The sequence below is a fragment of the Emys orbicularis genome, chromosome 10 (assembly GCF_028017835.1).
Source record: "Emys orbicularis isolate rEmyOrb1 chromosome 10, rEmyOrb1.hap1, whole genome shotgun sequence".
In the NCBI taxonomy this organism is placed as follows: Eukaryota; Metazoa; Chordata; order Testudines; family Emydidae; genus Emys; species Emys orbicularis.
In genome coordinates, this window is record NC_088692.1 from 84,410,512 (window position 1) to 84,429,499 (window position 18,988).

General features: G+C 46.0%; 1 protein-coding gene across 1 annotated transcript in view; it reads right to left on the minus strand.

The window, feature by feature from the left end:
- IGDCC3 (immunoglobulin superfamily DCC subclass member 3) overlaps nucleotides 1-18,988 on the minus strand; it is a 172,459-nt gene that overhangs the window by 66,611 nt on the left and 86,860 nt on the right. The window contains exons 3-4 of the mRNA XM_065412684.1: nucleotides 15,741-15,871; nucleotides 6,808-6,945 (exon numbers count right to left, since the gene is read on the minus strand). Coding sequence (XP_065268756.1) covers nucleotides 6,808-6,945; nucleotides 15,741-15,871 — 269 coding nt within the window. The remainder of the gene's footprint in view (nucleotides 1-6,807; nucleotides 6,946-15,740; nucleotides 15,872-18,988) is intronic.

Here is an 18,988-nt window from a genome sequence, read left to right on the forward strand (position 1 = left end):
GGGTTATTACGCTATTTACCATGGGCTACATAATTTAAACATAAAAGACCCAGGCTGCGTCAGATACACCGCGCAGTCGAAATATCAGTGTCTATATGTTTCCATTTGTCTCTACAGCTGCCATCTATTAATTAGAGGTGTGAGAGTTTGAGGAAATTTCTCCTGCCAGGTAAATTTATCTTTTTTCTAAACAAAAAAAAAAATAAAGTTCTCCCAGCTCATGTTCACCAGTCAAGAGACGAGGCGGCTGAGGTAATATATGTCATGGGACCAACTTCTGCTGGTGAGGGAGACCCGCTTTCGAGCCACACAGAGCTCTCCTTCAGCTCTGGGAAAGGTAGTGAAGAGCTCTGTGTGGCTCGAAAGCTTCTCTCTCTCTCTCTCTCACCAACAGAAGTCGATCCAAATAACAAATATTCCCTCACCCACCTCGTCCCTCTAGTATCCAGGGACCGACGTGGCTACAACTACACTGCATCCACCATTCAAGTCAGACAAGTTTTGCCGTCTCTAATAATCATAAATGGTTGCATTTGCTGGCTCAATTCACACTCCCTCTCTCAGGGCCTATCTACAGCAGCACTCTGCAGTGCAGACCAGTGCTTCTCAAAGTCGGGCCGCTGCTTGTGCAGGGAAAGCCCCTGGCGGGCCGGGCCGGTTTGTTTACCTGCCACGTCCGCAGGTTCGGCCGATCGCGGCTCCCACTGGCCGCGGTTCGCTGCTCCAGGCCAATGGGAGCTGCTGGAAGGGTGGCCAGCACATCCCTCGGCCCGCACCGCTTCCCGCAGCCCCCATTGGCCTGGAGCGGCGAACCGCAGCCAGTGGGAGCCGCGATCGGCCGGACCTGCGGACGCAGCAGGTAAACAAACCGGCCCGGACCGCCAGGGGCTTTCCCTGAACAAGCGGCGGACCAGCTTTGAGAAGCACTGGTGTAGACACTACAGCGATGGAAGGGTTCTTCCGTCTCTGTAGTAAACCCACCCCCTCAAGAGGCAGTAGCTAAGTCGATGGAAGGAGACCTAGCTGCATCTACAGTGGGCGTTTGGTCGACCTAATTACGGTATAACATTTTTCACAGCCCTGAGCAATGTAGTGTAAGAAATGTCATGGGGTGGGGTGTGGCCCAAGCCCCTCCGAGTGACTTAGGTCCCCAGCTGGGCCAGAGTGTGGTGCCTCCCTCCACTCAGGATTCACAGCCATGAACCCTCTCCTGGAGTTAGGCGCACGCGGATCTAGCCCTCCGCGTTATCATCAAGGCCCATCTCTCAGTCGCAGAGAGAGCACAAAAATAATCCTTTGCAGAGGTCTGGCTCCTTTCCTCTGACGAGGGCTCCACAAACATGAACTGCCCCTCCCAACCCCCTGGCATGGTCGACACATATTCTCAAACCCATTGTGCAGAGAGGGAAACCCCACACCGAGGTTTGCCCACAGTCTCAGCGAGTTAATGACAGGGCGAGGAACACACCCCAGGAAACCTGCTTTCCTGGCTTTAATCACCAGGTCCCCATCTTTCAATACAACAGCGGTTTTCAACGGGGGGGGTCCATGGACCTCAGGGAGTCTGCAGACTGTCTAGGATTTCCAAAGTGGTCCCCCCTCCTCCATTTGAAAATTTTAGGGGTCTGCGAATGAAAAAAAGGTTGACAACCACTGCAATAGGCTATATCACAAAGACGAAAAACATCCTGCCCCAGCCAAGGTGGGGCCAGAGCTAACTTGCTCTAAACGCCGCTGCGTGGCTCCCTACGCTACAGGGGCTCAGGGGAGTGAAATGTTTGACGTGACCTTTAACTTATTTTGAATCAGCGAGCAGCAGAGAGCCAATCCGGACGGGCTTGTTCACTGTATCCTGTTTGCCAAAGCTCGCTGAAGAGCTATCCACCCTTTAAAACGACAGAGACTGGGCAATCTCCAAAGAAGCCAGCCTTCCAAGTCTAACCAGTCTGGCAAACTCGAACCCAAACAGAACATGAACGTACCATTACTTGGCTTGTGATAATGCCTTGGAAGCCTATCCAGGGACCAGGGCCCCACTGGCACCATACAAACAGGTGATGAAAAGATGCCCTGAAGAGCTCACACTCTTAGCAAGGACAAGAGGCAATGCATCAAAACGAGAGTGAGAACTCCCCAACCATGCAGAGCGATGGGTGTGCTTCAATAGCTTCCTGCTGCAATGCCAGCTCAGAAGAGTTGAGACACCCTTTCCCAGAGCACATGCAGCCAGCCCCCGGCTCTCACCCGAGCTCTGTGGTTTCTTTTGGGTTGGTGAAATGGCTCAAACCACCACATGCACTACAGAAGTTTGGAATCAATCTGTCAGACTCAAATGGAGACGGGGGCTCAGATCCCCAAACTGCCTACCCGGGACAGGGTGCGAATCTACAGCGTACTATGTGCCTTCTGCAAGGTACCGAGCACCTCCCTTTCCCTTTTAGGACTAGCGTTTGGAAATAGCATTCCTTTTCACGGGGGCCCAAGGAGCCCAGCAAATTTACATGCAGCAGTCCCTTCCAGAAACTCAACCACAATAGCCTCTCTAATAATAAACAGGACATTTTGCGTCCTCTGAAATCAGCCATGCCAGCGGCTTTCTAATGTTTTAATTCTATGAATGACTTCGTAAGACAAAAACCACCTTGTGGACCTCCTACATCTTCCTACCCCGTGACATTCACTGTCTGCTAGACTATAGTCTCTTAGAAATGATGACTAGTGAATCAAAGAACTACCAATGAACCACTAGAACAGGTGGTTCACGGACCATCGTTTGACATCCAGCAAGCTGTCCGATTGAGCAGGAGATGAAACACCATTATGAGTCCCAGTGTCACACGGCTTCTCCAGGGGCTATAGGAGGAACTGAGCCCTAGGTATGTGGACTTACTCTGAGACTGCAGAATTAGGTCATTTCCATTTCACTTTATACTGATGCGATTGTGACAAAACAACACTATGAACCAACTAGCGACCAGCAGGGTAGAATACTGATAGGGCCTTAAAAGGCATGTTGTTTTTAAGGTGTGGGTTTCGGCTGGTAGTGAAGAGCGGCTGGGTTACTAATTAATAAACACTGGTCACACTGAAGCTGGCTATACTCCAAATAGGAGACATCCTCAAAGAACCTCCTTGCAGTGCTCAAATAAAGTTTTAAAAATTCCCATTAGAGTGAAATCTGGATGAAAGATCCCTGCAATTTGGGATAGAAGTTATTTAATTTTCCAAGGTATCTGGGATGCTTTTTCACTGTAACGGATTCCATTGTTCTGGCTACTAAGCAAATGACTGGCACATCAGCACCAATTACAGAAATTCGTTAAAACGTGCCAGGCGATATGAATATGCAACAACGCGGTTGCCTTTCTTTTATAAGTAGCAAGTAGAAAGAAAGTAACAACTTTCTAATGTTGACCATTTAGGTCTTTTGTGAATTCTTTGTATCCTGGCATAGTAGCCTTCTACTTTTTAGACACATGGGTCTTCTACTCCATCGGACATTGGGCACCATGTATTAGCATATTTAGAATACATTGCAACAGTTGACTATTCAATGTGTGAAGTGGTGAAATTTACTCTATTATTTCTAAACACTTCAGGGAATGGTGCTCCTGTCAACCAGCCATCTATTGCAAGCTTCTGTGTCCAATAAGTTACCAATTAATTGGCTCCTACAACTGTTGTATGGTTTATGTGTTGAATGGCTCTCTCTTTAGTAATTTCCTTCCCATTGTGTAACCCTTTCTGACAAGTTCTGTACAACGCTATCAGATAATCACTGCCCTTTCTTCCTTGTCTCACTTTTCTAGATCTCTCTAAATAGTGTGTTATTTTGTCTCAGTACCTTTGATGGAGGCCAGATCAGCAGCTTGTCAGTTAAAGGATAAGCTGATAAGTAACACATTAAGAATCGTTATTCATTCTGCTGGCTTTGCAATAAGTTCCCTGGAGATTCATTTTTGTACGCATATGGGTTCAGGTTCGAGTGTGTAGTTGTGAAAGGACAAATCTTATCTTTCTTGAACAAACCAAAACCTTAATGATTTTATACTTCTCTCGGAACAAATCCTCTAATGAACATTTCACTTTGCAAAGCATTTCATGCAATGGGAGACACAAGAACTTTGTGGTAGAGGGATACAAAATATTCACAAGGAAATAAAAGTAAAAGTTTATTGCATATCCTTTAAAAATTGACCCATGATTTGAGTGATTTTTTTCCCCAAACAAAACTGGGTCCATTTCCCACTGAAAATCAGCCAGGCTTTTGGCAAAGTCAGAGCAAAAAGTGGCTCCATTTGTTTAAGAGAAGACAGCTTTTACACAGAAAACAATGCAAAAATTCACATTTGTGCTCATTTCTGAGTAAAACAATTGCCATTTCATTGAAATGGCCAGCAAAATAAAATTTGAGGGTGCAAAGGACCCCCATGAAACGGCAAAATCCTGCAAAAGTGAAATACTTCAATGGGGACTTTTTCTGATTTTTAAAAAAATGGTGTGAAAATTATTCATTTATATTAGTTTTTATTTAAATAAAACTGAACTGAGCCTAATCTAAGTAGGCTGTCTCCATTTAAGATCCCACTGCCCTATATTTTATAGTTTATGGTACTGTGTGGAAAGTTTTGTTCTCCAAGCTGTGTTGCTTTAACAGTTATTTAAGAGGAGTCCTCCTGCAATTACTCTTCATGAACTGGCGTCTTAGGAGGTGCCTCAGACAGGTAAACTTCATACATGAGGAAGCTACACATGTATAAACTCAATCAGGCATGACAATACCTCTCCTTCAATGCCCTCCCCTCCCCCCCCCCTCCCCCCGCTCTCCTCAACTGGTTTGGTCCTACTTGGAATCCTCTCAAAGTTGTATTGTCTCCTTTCCCCTCCTCCTGACTGTGAGGAAATATGAATATGTCTGATACTTTCACACGTTATTGAAATAGTTCAAAACAGAGCCAAAAGGATCCCTAGATCCATTAACCCGTCAGCAACCTTTCACATCATTGCAGAATTAGACAAAAGAATGTGTTTCTTTGGGAGGAAGCGTTCACACTTACGTGGAAATAAAAAGAGTGAGGTTTTCTTTTGACTCGGTAACTCTACAGCAAATGCCGTGACAGAGAAGTTGGGTTTTTTTTTTTGATAGATGGTAGTGTTGGACTGAATCTATATGGGGTAATATGGCTTGACGCTATTATATCTTCATTACTACACCATTCTATGGAGACAAGTGTTTTGAACGAGCCAATGAGCTGATATAATTAGGGCAATTATAAAGTAGTTTATTATAGTTGAGAGTCAAGGTAGAGCGGCCTTGTGCCCAAAAGAACATCGCAACACCGTGGCATAGCGTATCCAGCAGGTTTTTAAAACAGCATCAGTATGATGATTATTGCTCAGGGGGAAAAGGTCAGTTAGCGACAGACTTGGGTAGGTGGTATTAACAGTCTATAGAATCTGAATGGAAAAGGCAGTGTGAAAAAAAATCTTTCTGGATTACCACTATATAAGTGTATTCTTGCTGTTTCCCTGAAGGCTCTAGACTGGGAAGCTAACCACCATTAATCAAAGTCTGAGAACCAGAGATTCATGAATAAAAAGCAAGGAGTGTGGCTGAAGTCTAGGGTGAGTATAGCTACTTAGGCTTGGTCTACACTTACCCCCCAATTCGAACTAAGGTACGCAACTTCAGCTACGTGAATAACGTAGCTGAAGTTCGAAGTACCTTAGTTCGAACTTACCGCGGTCCACACGCGGCAGGCAGGCTCCCCCGTCGACGCCGCGGTACTCCTCTCGTCTAGCTGGAGTACCGCAGTCGACGGCGAGCACTTCCTGGTTCGACTTATCGCGTCCAGACAAGACGCGATAAGTCGAACCCAGAACTTCGATTCCCAGCCGCCGAACTAGCGGCTTGGTGTAGACATACCCTTAGAGTGTGTTTCATTCCCAAAAACGTAGCCCATAACCCTGCAGAGCCACTTTGGGGAACAAGTAATATCCTGGTGGGAAGATCTTGTGAGAATGAAATGGTTGCAATGTGCTTCTCCGAGGAGGAACAGCTCAAAGGTCTGGAAACATTCACTGGGTTCAGTTCAAATACACAGATATTTTCAGGTACCAGAGTGCAATACAAAGGCCATCAGCTATTTATTCAGGAAAGACTTCTGCTTGGCAGTTAAATGTGAAAGCACCCTTCCACTGTATGCAGATCTCTGGGCTAACGTCGAGCAGGCAGAGCTTAAAATAACATTCATTTTTCGATTGCAAAAAACTCCGCACTACTCCACTCGGGTGATGGAATTTGACAGTGGCTCAGTTTTTCATGCTGATTAACAAATACTCTTGACCTCACCACTGAGAATCTATTCTTCAGAGCTTCATGTGTGCAACTATTAACCACTCCCATTCCCTGGTTTTATTTTAAATCACTCAATAGACAGACACTTTCTTTCAAGTCTGTTTTACTTGGAAGACATGTTTGTGTATGAATTCACTTCTCTGGAGTCAACGTTGATGCTTTTGATGTAACTAAAGAAAATGCTGTCACTTTTTGGAAAGATAAAATTATCGCCTTTCATAAAATGTCTGGCTTCAACCAACCCACCTCAATAACAAGGTGAAATAGGAACTCGGAAGGCAGTACAAACCCTCGACAGAAAGATAAAAGGGGTTCTGAGTCTACAATTAACCTGAAGAGTAAAGAGAAGGCTGAATTGTCCTGTGCAATAAATAATCAATGGCACGTAATTATTTCCCGTGTGAGGACAATCAGCCATGCCAAGAAATTCCTGCCACTCAGTTGCTTACCTAGTCGACTCCAGGACACGATGGGCCTGGGATTCCCAGTTGCAATGCATTCCAGGATAGCTGTCTGGTGCACAGTCAGCGTGAGGTTCTCTGGGCCGACAAGAATCATGGGATCCTTGTAAACCGTCGAATGGGAGCCTGCAAAGAGATACTCACTGTTAACTGAGACCTACCAGGCTTTAGTGCTTAACTGCAACACGTGACACTATAGAGTACAATGATACCCACGAGGGCTCAGTTAATCTACATCAGGGGTTCTCAAACTGGGGGTCGGGACCCCTCAGGGGGTCACGAGGTTATTACATGGGGGGTCGCGAGCTGTCAGCCTCCACCCCAAACCCTGCTTTGCCTCCAGCATTTATAATGGTGTTAAATATATAAACAAGTGTTTTTAATTTATAAGGGGGGTCGCACTCAGAGGCTTGCTATGTGAAAGGGGTCACCAGTACAAAAGTTTGAGAACCATTGATCTACATGAAGCCTAAAGGGAACAGGACGTGACCCATGTAATCCAGAACGAATGATTTCATTATATGCATTCACTAACTAGTGACACCGAACAAGGACGTTGCCTATATAACAGGTGTAGGTTGAAGTGTGCCTTAAATATGCATATTGACGTTTCCATGATAACACTCTTGACAGAAATGACCAGTCCACAAGCACATTCTGTAAATCCAATTCATATACTGCACACATATGCCAAGTATAAGAAAAACAGCATTGATTAGCAATGGATCTGCCAAGTTTTTAACTGAAATGCACGCAGTGCCCAAGTCATCTGTAATGGTATGGACCGAATACCATCTCTGTTGAAAAGCAGCGTTAAATGGAACAGACCAGATTTAGACGTGACAAAACCGCTGGTGAAAGTACACGCCAATAGGTGGGTGTAAACTGATGTATGTGACGTGGGGGGAAAGGGGAAGTGGCTTAGAGGAAGGAAAGCAGCTACAGGGCAAGTGTAAGGAGATGTGAGACCCATTAGGGAAAGGGCTGCTTTATCTTTCACCTTTGTATGCCCTCGCTCGCGTGAATTGTTTTTCCTGTTTCACCTCTCGCTTCCCCCTTGGTGTGTAAGTTACACCCACGGACTTTAGACGGTGGTAGTCCAGAACATGCTAGGGCCTGGACAAACACAGGGGAAGCTGCAGCCTCCCCCACTTCATGACGTGGCTCACAGCATCCAGAACAGCTGATAGCCGCCTGTAAAGGAGCCATCTCTTATTGCTGCTGGGGCCATGTGCTTGGCTAGGCCGCTGCCTCTGACCCCTGGTGTTGCTCACAGGGGCTGCTTCTAAGTCTCTCCTTCCAGGGATCTTTTTAAAGGGACATTCCCCCCAAGGAAATACTACAGGGGGTTCCACATGGTGTTCCTTCCACAACAATTGACATCACCTCTGACTTCGGGCCAAACGGTTAACATATCAGAAAACCTTTCTGGTTTGCAGTAAAGGGGTGGAGCAGATTGATTCACACTGATGCACTTTGTAGGACAAGTTACGGATCTCGTGGGCAGGGCTACAGTACCATTAGTATTTCCTTGTCTCACAGTAGCGCCTAGACTGGCACCTGATTGTGCTAGAGGAGGCAGGTACTCCTAGCAAAAGATAATCCCTGTCCCGAAGAACTCATAGCCTAAACAGACAAGACAAACAGAGGAAGTATTATTCCAATTTACAGGTGGGCAACTGGGGCCCATGGACATTGGGTGACTTGCATAAGAAGCATATTGCAGAGCTGGGAACTGAATCCAAATCTTGTGAGAGCCCAGTGCCATATTCCTAGGACCAACTTTCCTTTCGTGCTTCCTACAGATTTGAAATATGATTTGGAGGAGGCGTGTTCCTCTGTACTGTTATTTGACTGATTTCTGGGCCTTTCATCATCTTCCAGGAGGTAGGCAGATAAGGCAGAGCTGATGTACACTTGAGGACTCAGAAACCCTGGGAATGCTGGAGCGTGGCAACGCCGCTTAGCGCCCAGTACCATTCTTTGAAGCTAAGAATGCATGAAGAGGCAACAAAAAGAGCGATGCCTTCCAATCCAGAACTTCTGCATCTCAGCGCTCCCCACACTGCAGCTTTCCACGGAGCCCCACGCAGTGCAAGCTGAACGCCCGCGAGAGCCGTCTCTCCCCAGGAGATTGTCTGCTCTGCACAAGGGGCGTGAAGTAACGTATCAGACAGTCTGTGTGCGGATGGAAGGAGCTGGGCTCAACTCCTCGTTTTGCCACAGACTCCCTGTGTGTAGTTGGGTAAATCATTTAACCTCAGTTCCTCATCTGTAAAATGGAAATAACAATACTTCCTTTGCTGGACTGCAAGCTCTTCAAGGCAGGCGCTGTCGCTTGGTACGTGGACATGCAGTGTACAGTACAATGCGGCCCTGAGCTTGGCTGAAGCCTCTGGGCATGACCATAATGCGATAAAGCAAAATAATACCCTGTGCACTAGACCCATAACCTGTCAGACAAATTGCACGTCGCTGTGAATCAATACGATACAACCCTTTCTTACAAACAATAAAGGTTTGCCATTACTAAATACTGGGCCCAATTCCAGAAAGACAAAATCAGCCCAAAGCCATGACAACCTACAGGCTGAATGTTATAGCCTGATGCATGCTTTTTAGAGTGACCAAAGTCCATATCTGGTGCAGTCCCACTCTCGTGTACTTAGGTTATACTCCACAAACACTGAGGTCAAGCAGTGTTTAAGGAATTTCAACAATCCATTGCCGGTGGCAAGAATATTCTGTACACCTGCATGGAGAAATACATCCATCAATTTCTATTCGTAGGAGTTTGAGGGCAGCAGTGGGGGGTAGGAAGAGATGAAGGGTTTAATTAAGTCAGCCCAGGCTCATTTGAGTCTGATTTGCGACTAATATTGAGGATTGTGCTATTCTGCTTTAAGATCTCTCCACTACTGGCTCTTGTACATGGAGCTTCTTATGACTGCAAAGATCATTCAGACAGAAATGCAGCATTGGAAATTCTTTGCAAAGGCTAGATTTCATTTCCTCCTGTACTTTTTAGCTTCACACTGCAGCGGGGGCTGAAGTCAGGGGATATTACAGTGGTACTGAAGCAACCACAAATGGGTGGCTCATTTAATCATGTATATGGCTGCTGTACAGGGGGTGATAAAGCTACAGGATGGATTGTTTTTAAAGAGGTAAAATCCAAGAAAAATCGCTTTGTGTATGTGTGGCTTAAAAGTTGGCTCCTTGCTAAGTACTACACTGTGCAATACCGATCTCTGAAGCGAATCAGAGCAGTTAATTACATTTAACAACTGGCGAATGTTAGAAGATTTGAAAAACGAGACTTTCTATCCAGGGATCTCAACACCGTTCAAACCATCTCCGCAGCATCACAATACCAAGGCTTGGCTCCTATTCCGAAGCACTCAGCACTGGCCTCACTCAGCTCCCACTGAAGTCAATGGAAGCTTTATCGTCGACTTCCATAGGAAGAGGAGAGGCAGTTTGGCCTAGTGCTCTGCAGTGGGATTCAGGAGACCATGGTTCTGTTCCCAGCTCTGCTGCCGCTTTGCTGGGTGACCTTGGACAAGTCACTTTCCTCCCCGTGCCTCAGTTTCCCCACCTGTCAAATAGGGATAAGGATACTGATCTTCTTTGTAAAGCGCTTTAAGATCCATTGATGCAAAGCGCTGTCTAAGAACTAGGTAGGATGAACATGCTTTTTGAAAATCACACCCCTCAATTCTTACTTAGGCTCCTAAATAAAAAGTCCTGGTTTTCAAACGCACTAAAAACATGCGGCATCTCTCACTGAAGTCCATGGATGCTCACCATTATTTAAATGCCTAAATATTACCTTAAGAACCTAACTTTCAGTGCCCATTTTTAAAAATCTTGATCCAATCTGGGCTAGGAACCCAGGTCTCCTGGCCCAGGAACCCAGGTCTCCTGGCCCAGGAACCCAGTTCTCCTGGCCCGCCATGCTGTGTTTTAACCCCAAGACCAACTCAAATACTTCATTGTACCTTATGCAAGCCATGCACCCCTCTGGATTTGCAGCCCTGGGTCGGACATCTCACAAGAACAGGTTCTCTCCCAAGATTCCTGGTACTTCTCACTTCCGGCCAAGGCTGAAATAAAGCACTTTCCCAAGATTCCTACAGTTCTGTCCAGAACCAGAAATAGAAGGGCGCGATCAGCAGCCAAAATGAAACAGAACTGTTTTAAAAGTTGTCCAAACTCTTTTGAACCCCAGAAGAATCCATTTGGGGTTCATCTTAAATGGCGAGCTCTGGTGTGTGTCCGTTCTTATCTGCACCAGCCCTTCTATCCCCATGCAACGTGGTTTGCTCACTGAACCGTAGAAAGGACAAATGGACAAGACCTCATACATCATCTTATCCCTCCCTCTTCATAGGCAGGATTGTTCCTGACGGCGTCTTCCCTCCTGCTTTATCCGGTCTGGATGGAAATGTCCATCGAATGACAGGGGTGTCTGTCTTCACCATGAGAACAGGAATGAACAGCCCAGTAAGGTGCAAGATCCAGGGATGTTTTCTTGGCAGAGACTCAGAGTAAATAAAGCAGGGCCGGGAGGTGGGGGGGAGGAAGAGACCAGTATATGTGCCATAATAAACTAAGGACTGGGCAACCCCATTCCTCTGTGTTGCTGGAACAAGGGATGAGGTCCACCTCATTTGCCTTGTCATGCCTCGGGAAATACAAAATGCAAATAGCCTATTTTCTTCCCCATGCCCCTGATACAGGGGCCGGGAAGCATGCTGCTCTCTGTTCACAAGAAGCAACAGGCTAGCATCTCCAGCTGTACATCAGAGCCCCAGAGGGGACCTGGCCAGGCAGGTTGGGGGCTGGCCTGCATATCTGTTAGTATACAGGTACAACACAGCTCCACTCTGCACCCTGACGGGGCCTGTCCTATGTGGGCTCTACACCGTGCTCCTTTGGCTGCCAAAGCCAGATGGGAGCCACTTACGGTTTCATCGCCTCCAATTCAGAAGTAACCAGAGTGCAGTGTACCAGTGCTACCTCCCATGGTGCTGGCACAGGGGCAAGCAAAGGGTAGGTGGCTGCCGAGCAGGGCCTATGTTGACTGTGGCTGGAAATGTAAAACACCAGCCTTCCATGCAGAGCGGCTGATCTTGGCAGACGATCAGTCAGGAGGTTCTCCACACCACACAGGAAATTCGTTTGATCCAGGGGGCAGGAATGAAGGAGCGATTCTTGGTCGAGAGCTCAAGGCGAGCAAGCTAGCAGCAGAGCCCAATAGGTTTCAAAACACCGCAGGGGAGTAAAAGGAAACAGCTGGCATTCCTAAACGAAACTGGCTTAGGTTGCGGCACAAAGTCCCCACCTCTGAAATCAGTCACAGTGGCAGCGGCACCAAAGAGAAGGATGTTCAGGCTGGTAAAAGGTCCCAGGCACCATTAATAAGGACAAGTACTCTGTTAGAGAAAGAAAAGCACACACCAATGACATTTCTATCTTGATCAAAAAGGCAGCAGCAGCAGCAGAGTCTCCTGCTTGTGTAGAAAAGGTATCAGTACAGAGAGGCAGGGAAGCCACATGGGAACATCTGCTCTAAGAAGGCACTTGAAAATAATCAATCAATAGGATGGAAGAAACATCTGTGCTTTGTGCTGCCATGGGGCCACCACCCGTGCTGCAGAAGAGGAGAGGGAAGACAGCTGCGAGACTGACAGCATGCTTTAGGGTCTACATCCACAGCAGGCAACCCCAGTGGTTCTGTCCTCCAGCTCTTCCAATTCCATCACCACAGCATTGTCTAAGAGTGAGGCAAGCGGTGCCAACTGGTAGGTTGGGGTGCAGGCAGGTTGTCCATCCTCTTGTACAACCATCTCATGTGGGAGAATTTGCAAGGACAACAAAACTGATCAGAAAGCATCCTGCAAGCAGTTCTATCAGAGAGGGACTTAAGCTCCACCACGCTCCCAGGAAACAGGGAAACAGCAGCAAAGAACGAATCTTCTTGAACCAGCAACCTGCTCATCAGGTGTCTCTCTTTTACCAACATCCCCGTGAGACACACTGACAGTCCATCCTGTTCTGGTGCTGCAGCCCTTGTCAGAAACCATCTTCATCTTGTATCTCCTCTTGTCCATTAGCAAAGTCTTGGTTCTGAAACCAAGTTCCAAGGCTCCAATAAAAAACTGGCGTGGGTCCATTTCTTTGCAGGTGGACAAATGATATAGATTCACAGCCCCAATTATGGAGGTGATGGGCAGAACACCAGTAGGTGTAATTCTTATCCCCTGCCACCATCACATCCAAGGGCAAGAAGAAGATGCAAAGGTTTGTGAGGTGATTTTGTGTTCTATTATGGCAGTGCAACTCCCATGCACTTATGCCGGTGCATCACTTATACTGATGCAAGGTGAAAGCACGTTTAAATGCTATCTATGTAGTGCTCACGCTGATGATAATGGTGTAACTTCCGCTAGTGAAATAGCACTTATATCAGTGCAGTCTGCACAGTGTTGACTTATTCATCATGGTATTTGTTTCTTTAAGGAAAACAAATACCACAAATGCTGCACATAAAGGAAACCAGGGGAATATCCATTCAGAGTGAGAGATGGTCAGATGAAAGCAGCTAGCACTTTACTCCCTGAGTGAAATAATAACTCAGAGCAGTAAATTGTTAAACAGAACTTCAGCCCGCTGATAATTTATTGTTCATTTTCCCTTCCTTGCAGCTACTGTTCACATACATCAAGCAAGCAGATCTGTAACAGGCCTCGAATGCTACCTGGTCTTTCAGAACTAGTTAAGCCGTTTTCTTCTCCCATCAGATTTGATGTACAACATCTCTCTGCCCCAGCCTCTCCCCATTTCCCAAAGGCTGTTTTCTTACATGCAGTCGAGAGACTCATCTTGCATTCAGGAAAGGAACAGCCCAAGCTCTATGCCGTCCCTGGCCACAGAGCCATGTCCGAGGATTACAGCAGGCTTGGTGACACAAGTCTAACTCGGCAGGTCAGGGGCCTCAGTGTGCATAGTTGTATGAGACAACAGGATCGTGACTCCTGGTAATGAGATGTGGTGATTGTCTACAGATGCTGAAGTCCTGCCCCGCTGTATCGCATTAAGGGACATCTGAAGCTCCAGACATTCCAGAATTGGTTTGTTCAGAGTGCTGTTCTACACTCAAAAGTGACTATGTCCAAGTTCTTGCTTAATGGATCTGCTCCTCGGGTATAATTGGGGTCAGATCGGCTCGCTCAACTGACCATTATACGTTGTTATGCCTTATTTCACCTGTCAGCCCTACACACCTGTCCAGGTGCAGCAGAGGAAGCTGGATTCTATTCCTGCTTGTGTCTCTTCAAAAAATGGTTAATTCAATTCCAGCTGGAGGCGTGTGTCTGACTGACCAGCTGCAGGCGTGATTTTCTCTACGGAACACCTATTTCCCATGCACAATTTCACATACGTGTTTTTTGAGAATCGGCACCCATATTACCATTCGTTCTGCAGTATAATTCCTTATCTGAAATTGACATGTAAATTAGGTTTCTATGTCACCAAGAAGAAACCCAGACTGCTGGGTTCTTTGCCCAGTAGCGGCCGTTCAGGAAGAATGCAACCAACAGAAACGAAGAACCTCTGACACTTTGAAACCACCAAGACGCAAAACCCACTTGTTTTCTAAAAGGAAGCTGAGGACAGAGAGTGCCTTCTCCTGCACAAAGCTCTAAGTTGTCATCTACTGTTGGCTGCTTGCTGGGCTATGGGTGCATGGTTTGACGTCGTATTTTCTTTTCATCACACTAGGGAGGGTGATTGAAACACTGGAGTAGGTTTTGTAGACTAGCACTGCCTAAAATTAAAGGAGTGGCCAAACACCATCGGATCAAATGCTAAGCAGAAGGCTACACAACTGATGTTAGTTGACTGGCCTGGCAGAAATGGTTGATGAGCCAATTGTTCAAAGAGGCTTCTAGATTGTTACTTGTGTGCTAGAAGGGTAGTCTAATGAAGGATCGCCCACAGAACACGACAGACAAGACAAGCTAGACTCTAATGAAGTTATGGAAACATTGTGGGCCATATTTTCAAAGGCAATTCAATCCATCCTCCACTGAGTGCGTGGAAATCACCGGAATGCTTCATTTTTGTGCGTTATCACAAAATGAAGGAATTTGCACATGCAAATCCCATGCATACTCCATTTGTGCAGGGAAGCAGTGGTGTGTTTTTTATGGTATCATTTGTTTGCACAGGTGGCGGTGTGCAAAAACTGTATGGGCAAACAACACTTTGTGCACCAGCACAGGTCACCTTCTGGAAAACAGTTCATATGCCATTATATTTCCCCTTAAAGTTTTCAGTACTATCGGGAGTGAAAACCTGGTCCCAGTGACTTCAGCAGGGCCAGATTTCACCTCGGTCAAGTAAAACCAAATAAAACCTCAACTTAATGCTCTGAGTATTGTTTGTGTTCTTTTTTTTCTTCTTCTTTTTTTTTTAAATGTCAGTACTCTTTAGGATGTAAAGTAGCACTAGAATGTATTTCCCTGATTGGGTAAATAATTGATCACGCCACATGTTGCAGTTACTTCCAGGGTAGACCGAGTTTGTAAGGAAATGGGGAATCTTTCACATTTCAGAAAGAATGTATTCTCCCTTCCTTCCTTCCACAACTCATGTTTTCCTCTTCCTCCCTCCTCCACCTGCCCAACAATTGGTACTAATTAAAAGGCCAAGAGACAGGTTTATTTGCTATCAAATGGACCAATCTGGCAGCAACTAACAACAAGCAGGAACAATGAATGTACTGTTTGTGGACAGAAGAAAGCTTTTCAATCCTGTTATCACGAAAGTTCTGTTAAACTGAGCTGGTCCAGAACAATGGATAGAAGGGGAAAGTGTGAAAGAACAACTCGACCACGTTTACTGTTACTAACCTGACACAGAGAGTCTGGCCTCCCGGCTGAATTTCACATTAGCTATGTTGGTAGCCACACAGTGAAAAATCCCACTGTCTTCTGCTCTGAGTCCGGTAATCTGCAAGACTCCTTTGGGAAGCAGCGTGTACCTAGAGGACATGAAAGGAACAAATGAAAAAACAGTTGCAGAATGCAACGTGGGTGGGGAGCAGAACTGCACGTCCCAGGTGAGGCTGCCCTAATCTAGGCCAGTCGGGACCATGCTGACACCCACTAGCCCCAGTGTTTAGGGGTACATACAGGTGCTGCACAACCCAGTACAGCACCAAGCAAGCTCAACCAGACCCAAGGATCGGGGCCTATATTTTAAAAAATCCTTTCAATGTTAATCTCTGGTCTCATAATGCATGGGATATATCCTCCGCTTTGAAGAGACATTCTCCCTTCCTACGTGTTTAACAGTAGTAACATTCACTCGTAAGGAAGGCGTATAAAACACTGGATAGGTTGGGGCTGGTCTGATTTTTTTAATCAGGACACCATCCCTTTAGCAGGAACTTTCCTCTCATGTTCCACTGGAATGTTCCACGTCAAAGGTGGCGTCCCTGGTACACCATCTTGCTATACCAGAGATAGGAGTCACCAGCAAAGAAGAACGTTTGCGGAGAGGGAACTAGCGAGATGTGAACGGTTTTGAGAAATCGTCCCCACTGAGTGCAGCATCGTTTTCTTGACTTCGTTAATAGTAGTTTTCATGTTACCAAAATTGGACAATGTCCCGGGGCGGCTGGCCCCTGTAACTGAAGTAAGTCCAGCTTGCCTGTGCTAGAACAGGTGCTCCCAGCTGGGCCAATTAAGGGGGTGGGCTGCCCCTGGGGCTCTAACGGGAGTTCCAGTGAAGGGCTGGCTGTGAGAAGGAACTGGCTGAGGGTCAGCAGGTGAGAGAGAGGCAGGAAGCTGGAAGAAGCAGGACTGCCAGAGACCCCCGGGAGGGGTGGCAGTGAAAGCGTGAGTTATGAAATTGGTTTTGTTTGTTGGTTTCAGTTTGGGAATAAAACTGCCCCAAAGAGACTTTGGGCCTGGCAGAGAGTCATTTGGAAGCTGGGGAGAAGCCCTGCCTTATCACACATAAAAATGTGATTAGTCAGATTTCATTGGTTGAAAGACAAAAGAATACCACCACCGCACCTCAGCGCTAATTTCCCGCTAGCATCGTTCCATGTGGTGCAAGGTGGCTCAGTTTGGCCGTATGGCGCTGGACCAGGTTACACAAATGGTGATTTTTGTCCATCCTATACCCTGGTCTCATGATGCGGAACGTGTTGGGCTGTTGACCACATTCATTGGCCAAACACACCAGAACTTCTGCCGTGTGTCTGTTACTATGGACGCTGCCAATAAAACTATCTCTGTCTTACTGGCTCCTCATGATACGGGTGGGAATGAACCTCAGACCTTCTCATACCACATGTCAATAGAACAATTAAAAAAACAAAACTAAAACAACCTAGACTGAAAAGCATTAGTGATCTGGCAAACCAATAAAAGCCAGGGAATTCAAAGTTAAAGCTTAAATACTGTTCTCTCTTTAACCCAAAGGGATTAACCTTGATGTTGCAGAAGTCTCTAAATAACATGCTTACTTGCATGCTGTAATGCTATGTGATGGCAATGGCCTGAGTTACACACAGAGTTTGTAGGTTTTAGGAAGTCTGAATTTTCTGGCCTTTGCGAGTCAGTTCTGCATAACCTTAAATGAGTGTGTTCATGGGTTTCAAAGATATATATTTATTATAGGTTGTCTGGCATTTTTTTAAACAACCAAGTCGTTAAATTAGCTGCTAGTAGGTCATTACATTTTGATGAGTTAATGATTATTTCTGTCTGGAAGGTTGAGACTATCTTTTCTAGATCAGCATATGGTTACGTGTCTCTAACCGGCTCTCAATGTGGGTTCCAAGGGCTCGGCTGAATGTCTGAGACAGCATGACAGCAATCAGTTTTGGATGTACTGCCGTTGATTGCAATCTCTCTGGGACTTTCAAATGTCCTTTATTTTGGATGAATTATACCACCAGAAGCCTTCATTTTTGTTAACAATCTGCCCACCACATTAGAAGATTCAATTCCAAAGCTATTATTCTGTCTTCAAAGCCTCAAAGTGTAACACTCAGCATACAAATGTGTATGCAATTTATACACAGAGTTGCACCAACCATGATTAATGTAGAATTCCAACTCAGCTACAAAGGAAGCAACCCTCTTCACCAAATCCCATTGGTGTCAGAGATTACAAATGTCACGATTTATGGACTGAGCTAATGTTAAAAACCTGCTGGACAACCTTCATCCTAAAAGAAGCAGAATCAGTTCAAAATCAGGATGCCCAGCACAGGTAGAAGGAGCCTACACTAGCTCCTTTGAAAGCATCTGAATATTCCTCCTTCACCAAAGGAAAAGTAGAGGGCAAGTCGGGCAAATGGGTTTGGTTATCAGAGCACTGGATTCTGTGGCTGTTCCTTTTGAGTCTCAGCTAAAGTGAGGTGTGGTGGTCTCACTCAAATCCCTACCAGACGCGCGGCCAATGTTAGCAGTCTGGGGATGTGGACATACCTGGCAGTCTATTCGGGCACCGCAGTTCCAACCCTGTGCATCTCTGGAACAGATACATGAGGAACTTGCTCATAAATCTGCCCATGGCATGAGCCTGCTCTAGCCAGTTCTAACAGTCTCATTTTGATGAGCACCAAAAATGTTAGGGCCCAATTCTGGGGCCCTTACTCACATTGAGTTGTACTTACCTTAAACAAGTATCAGGGGGTAGCCGTGTTAGTCTGTATCTACAAAAACAACAAGGAGTCTGGTGGCACCTTAAAGACTAACGGATTTATTTGGGCATAAGCTTTCGTGGGTAAAAACCTCACTTCACAGCTATGCATCTGAAGAAGTGAGGTTTTTACCCACGAAAGCTTATGCCCAAATAAATCCGTTAGTCTTTAAGGTGCCACCAGACTCCTTGTTGTTTTTCCCTTAAACAATCCCACTGTGCCATGCATCCTGCTAGCAAGCACCCTTATGGAGCTACTCACATGAGTAAGTACTATTCAAAGTGAGTTAGGTAGAAGAATAAAGCCTAGGGTATGTCTATACTGCCACAAAAACGCTGCAGCTCAGAGTCTCAGAGCCCAGGTCAGCTGACTCAGGATCGGGTTGTGGGGCTAAAAATAGCAGTGTAGACATTCAGACTCCGGCTGGAGCCCAGGCTC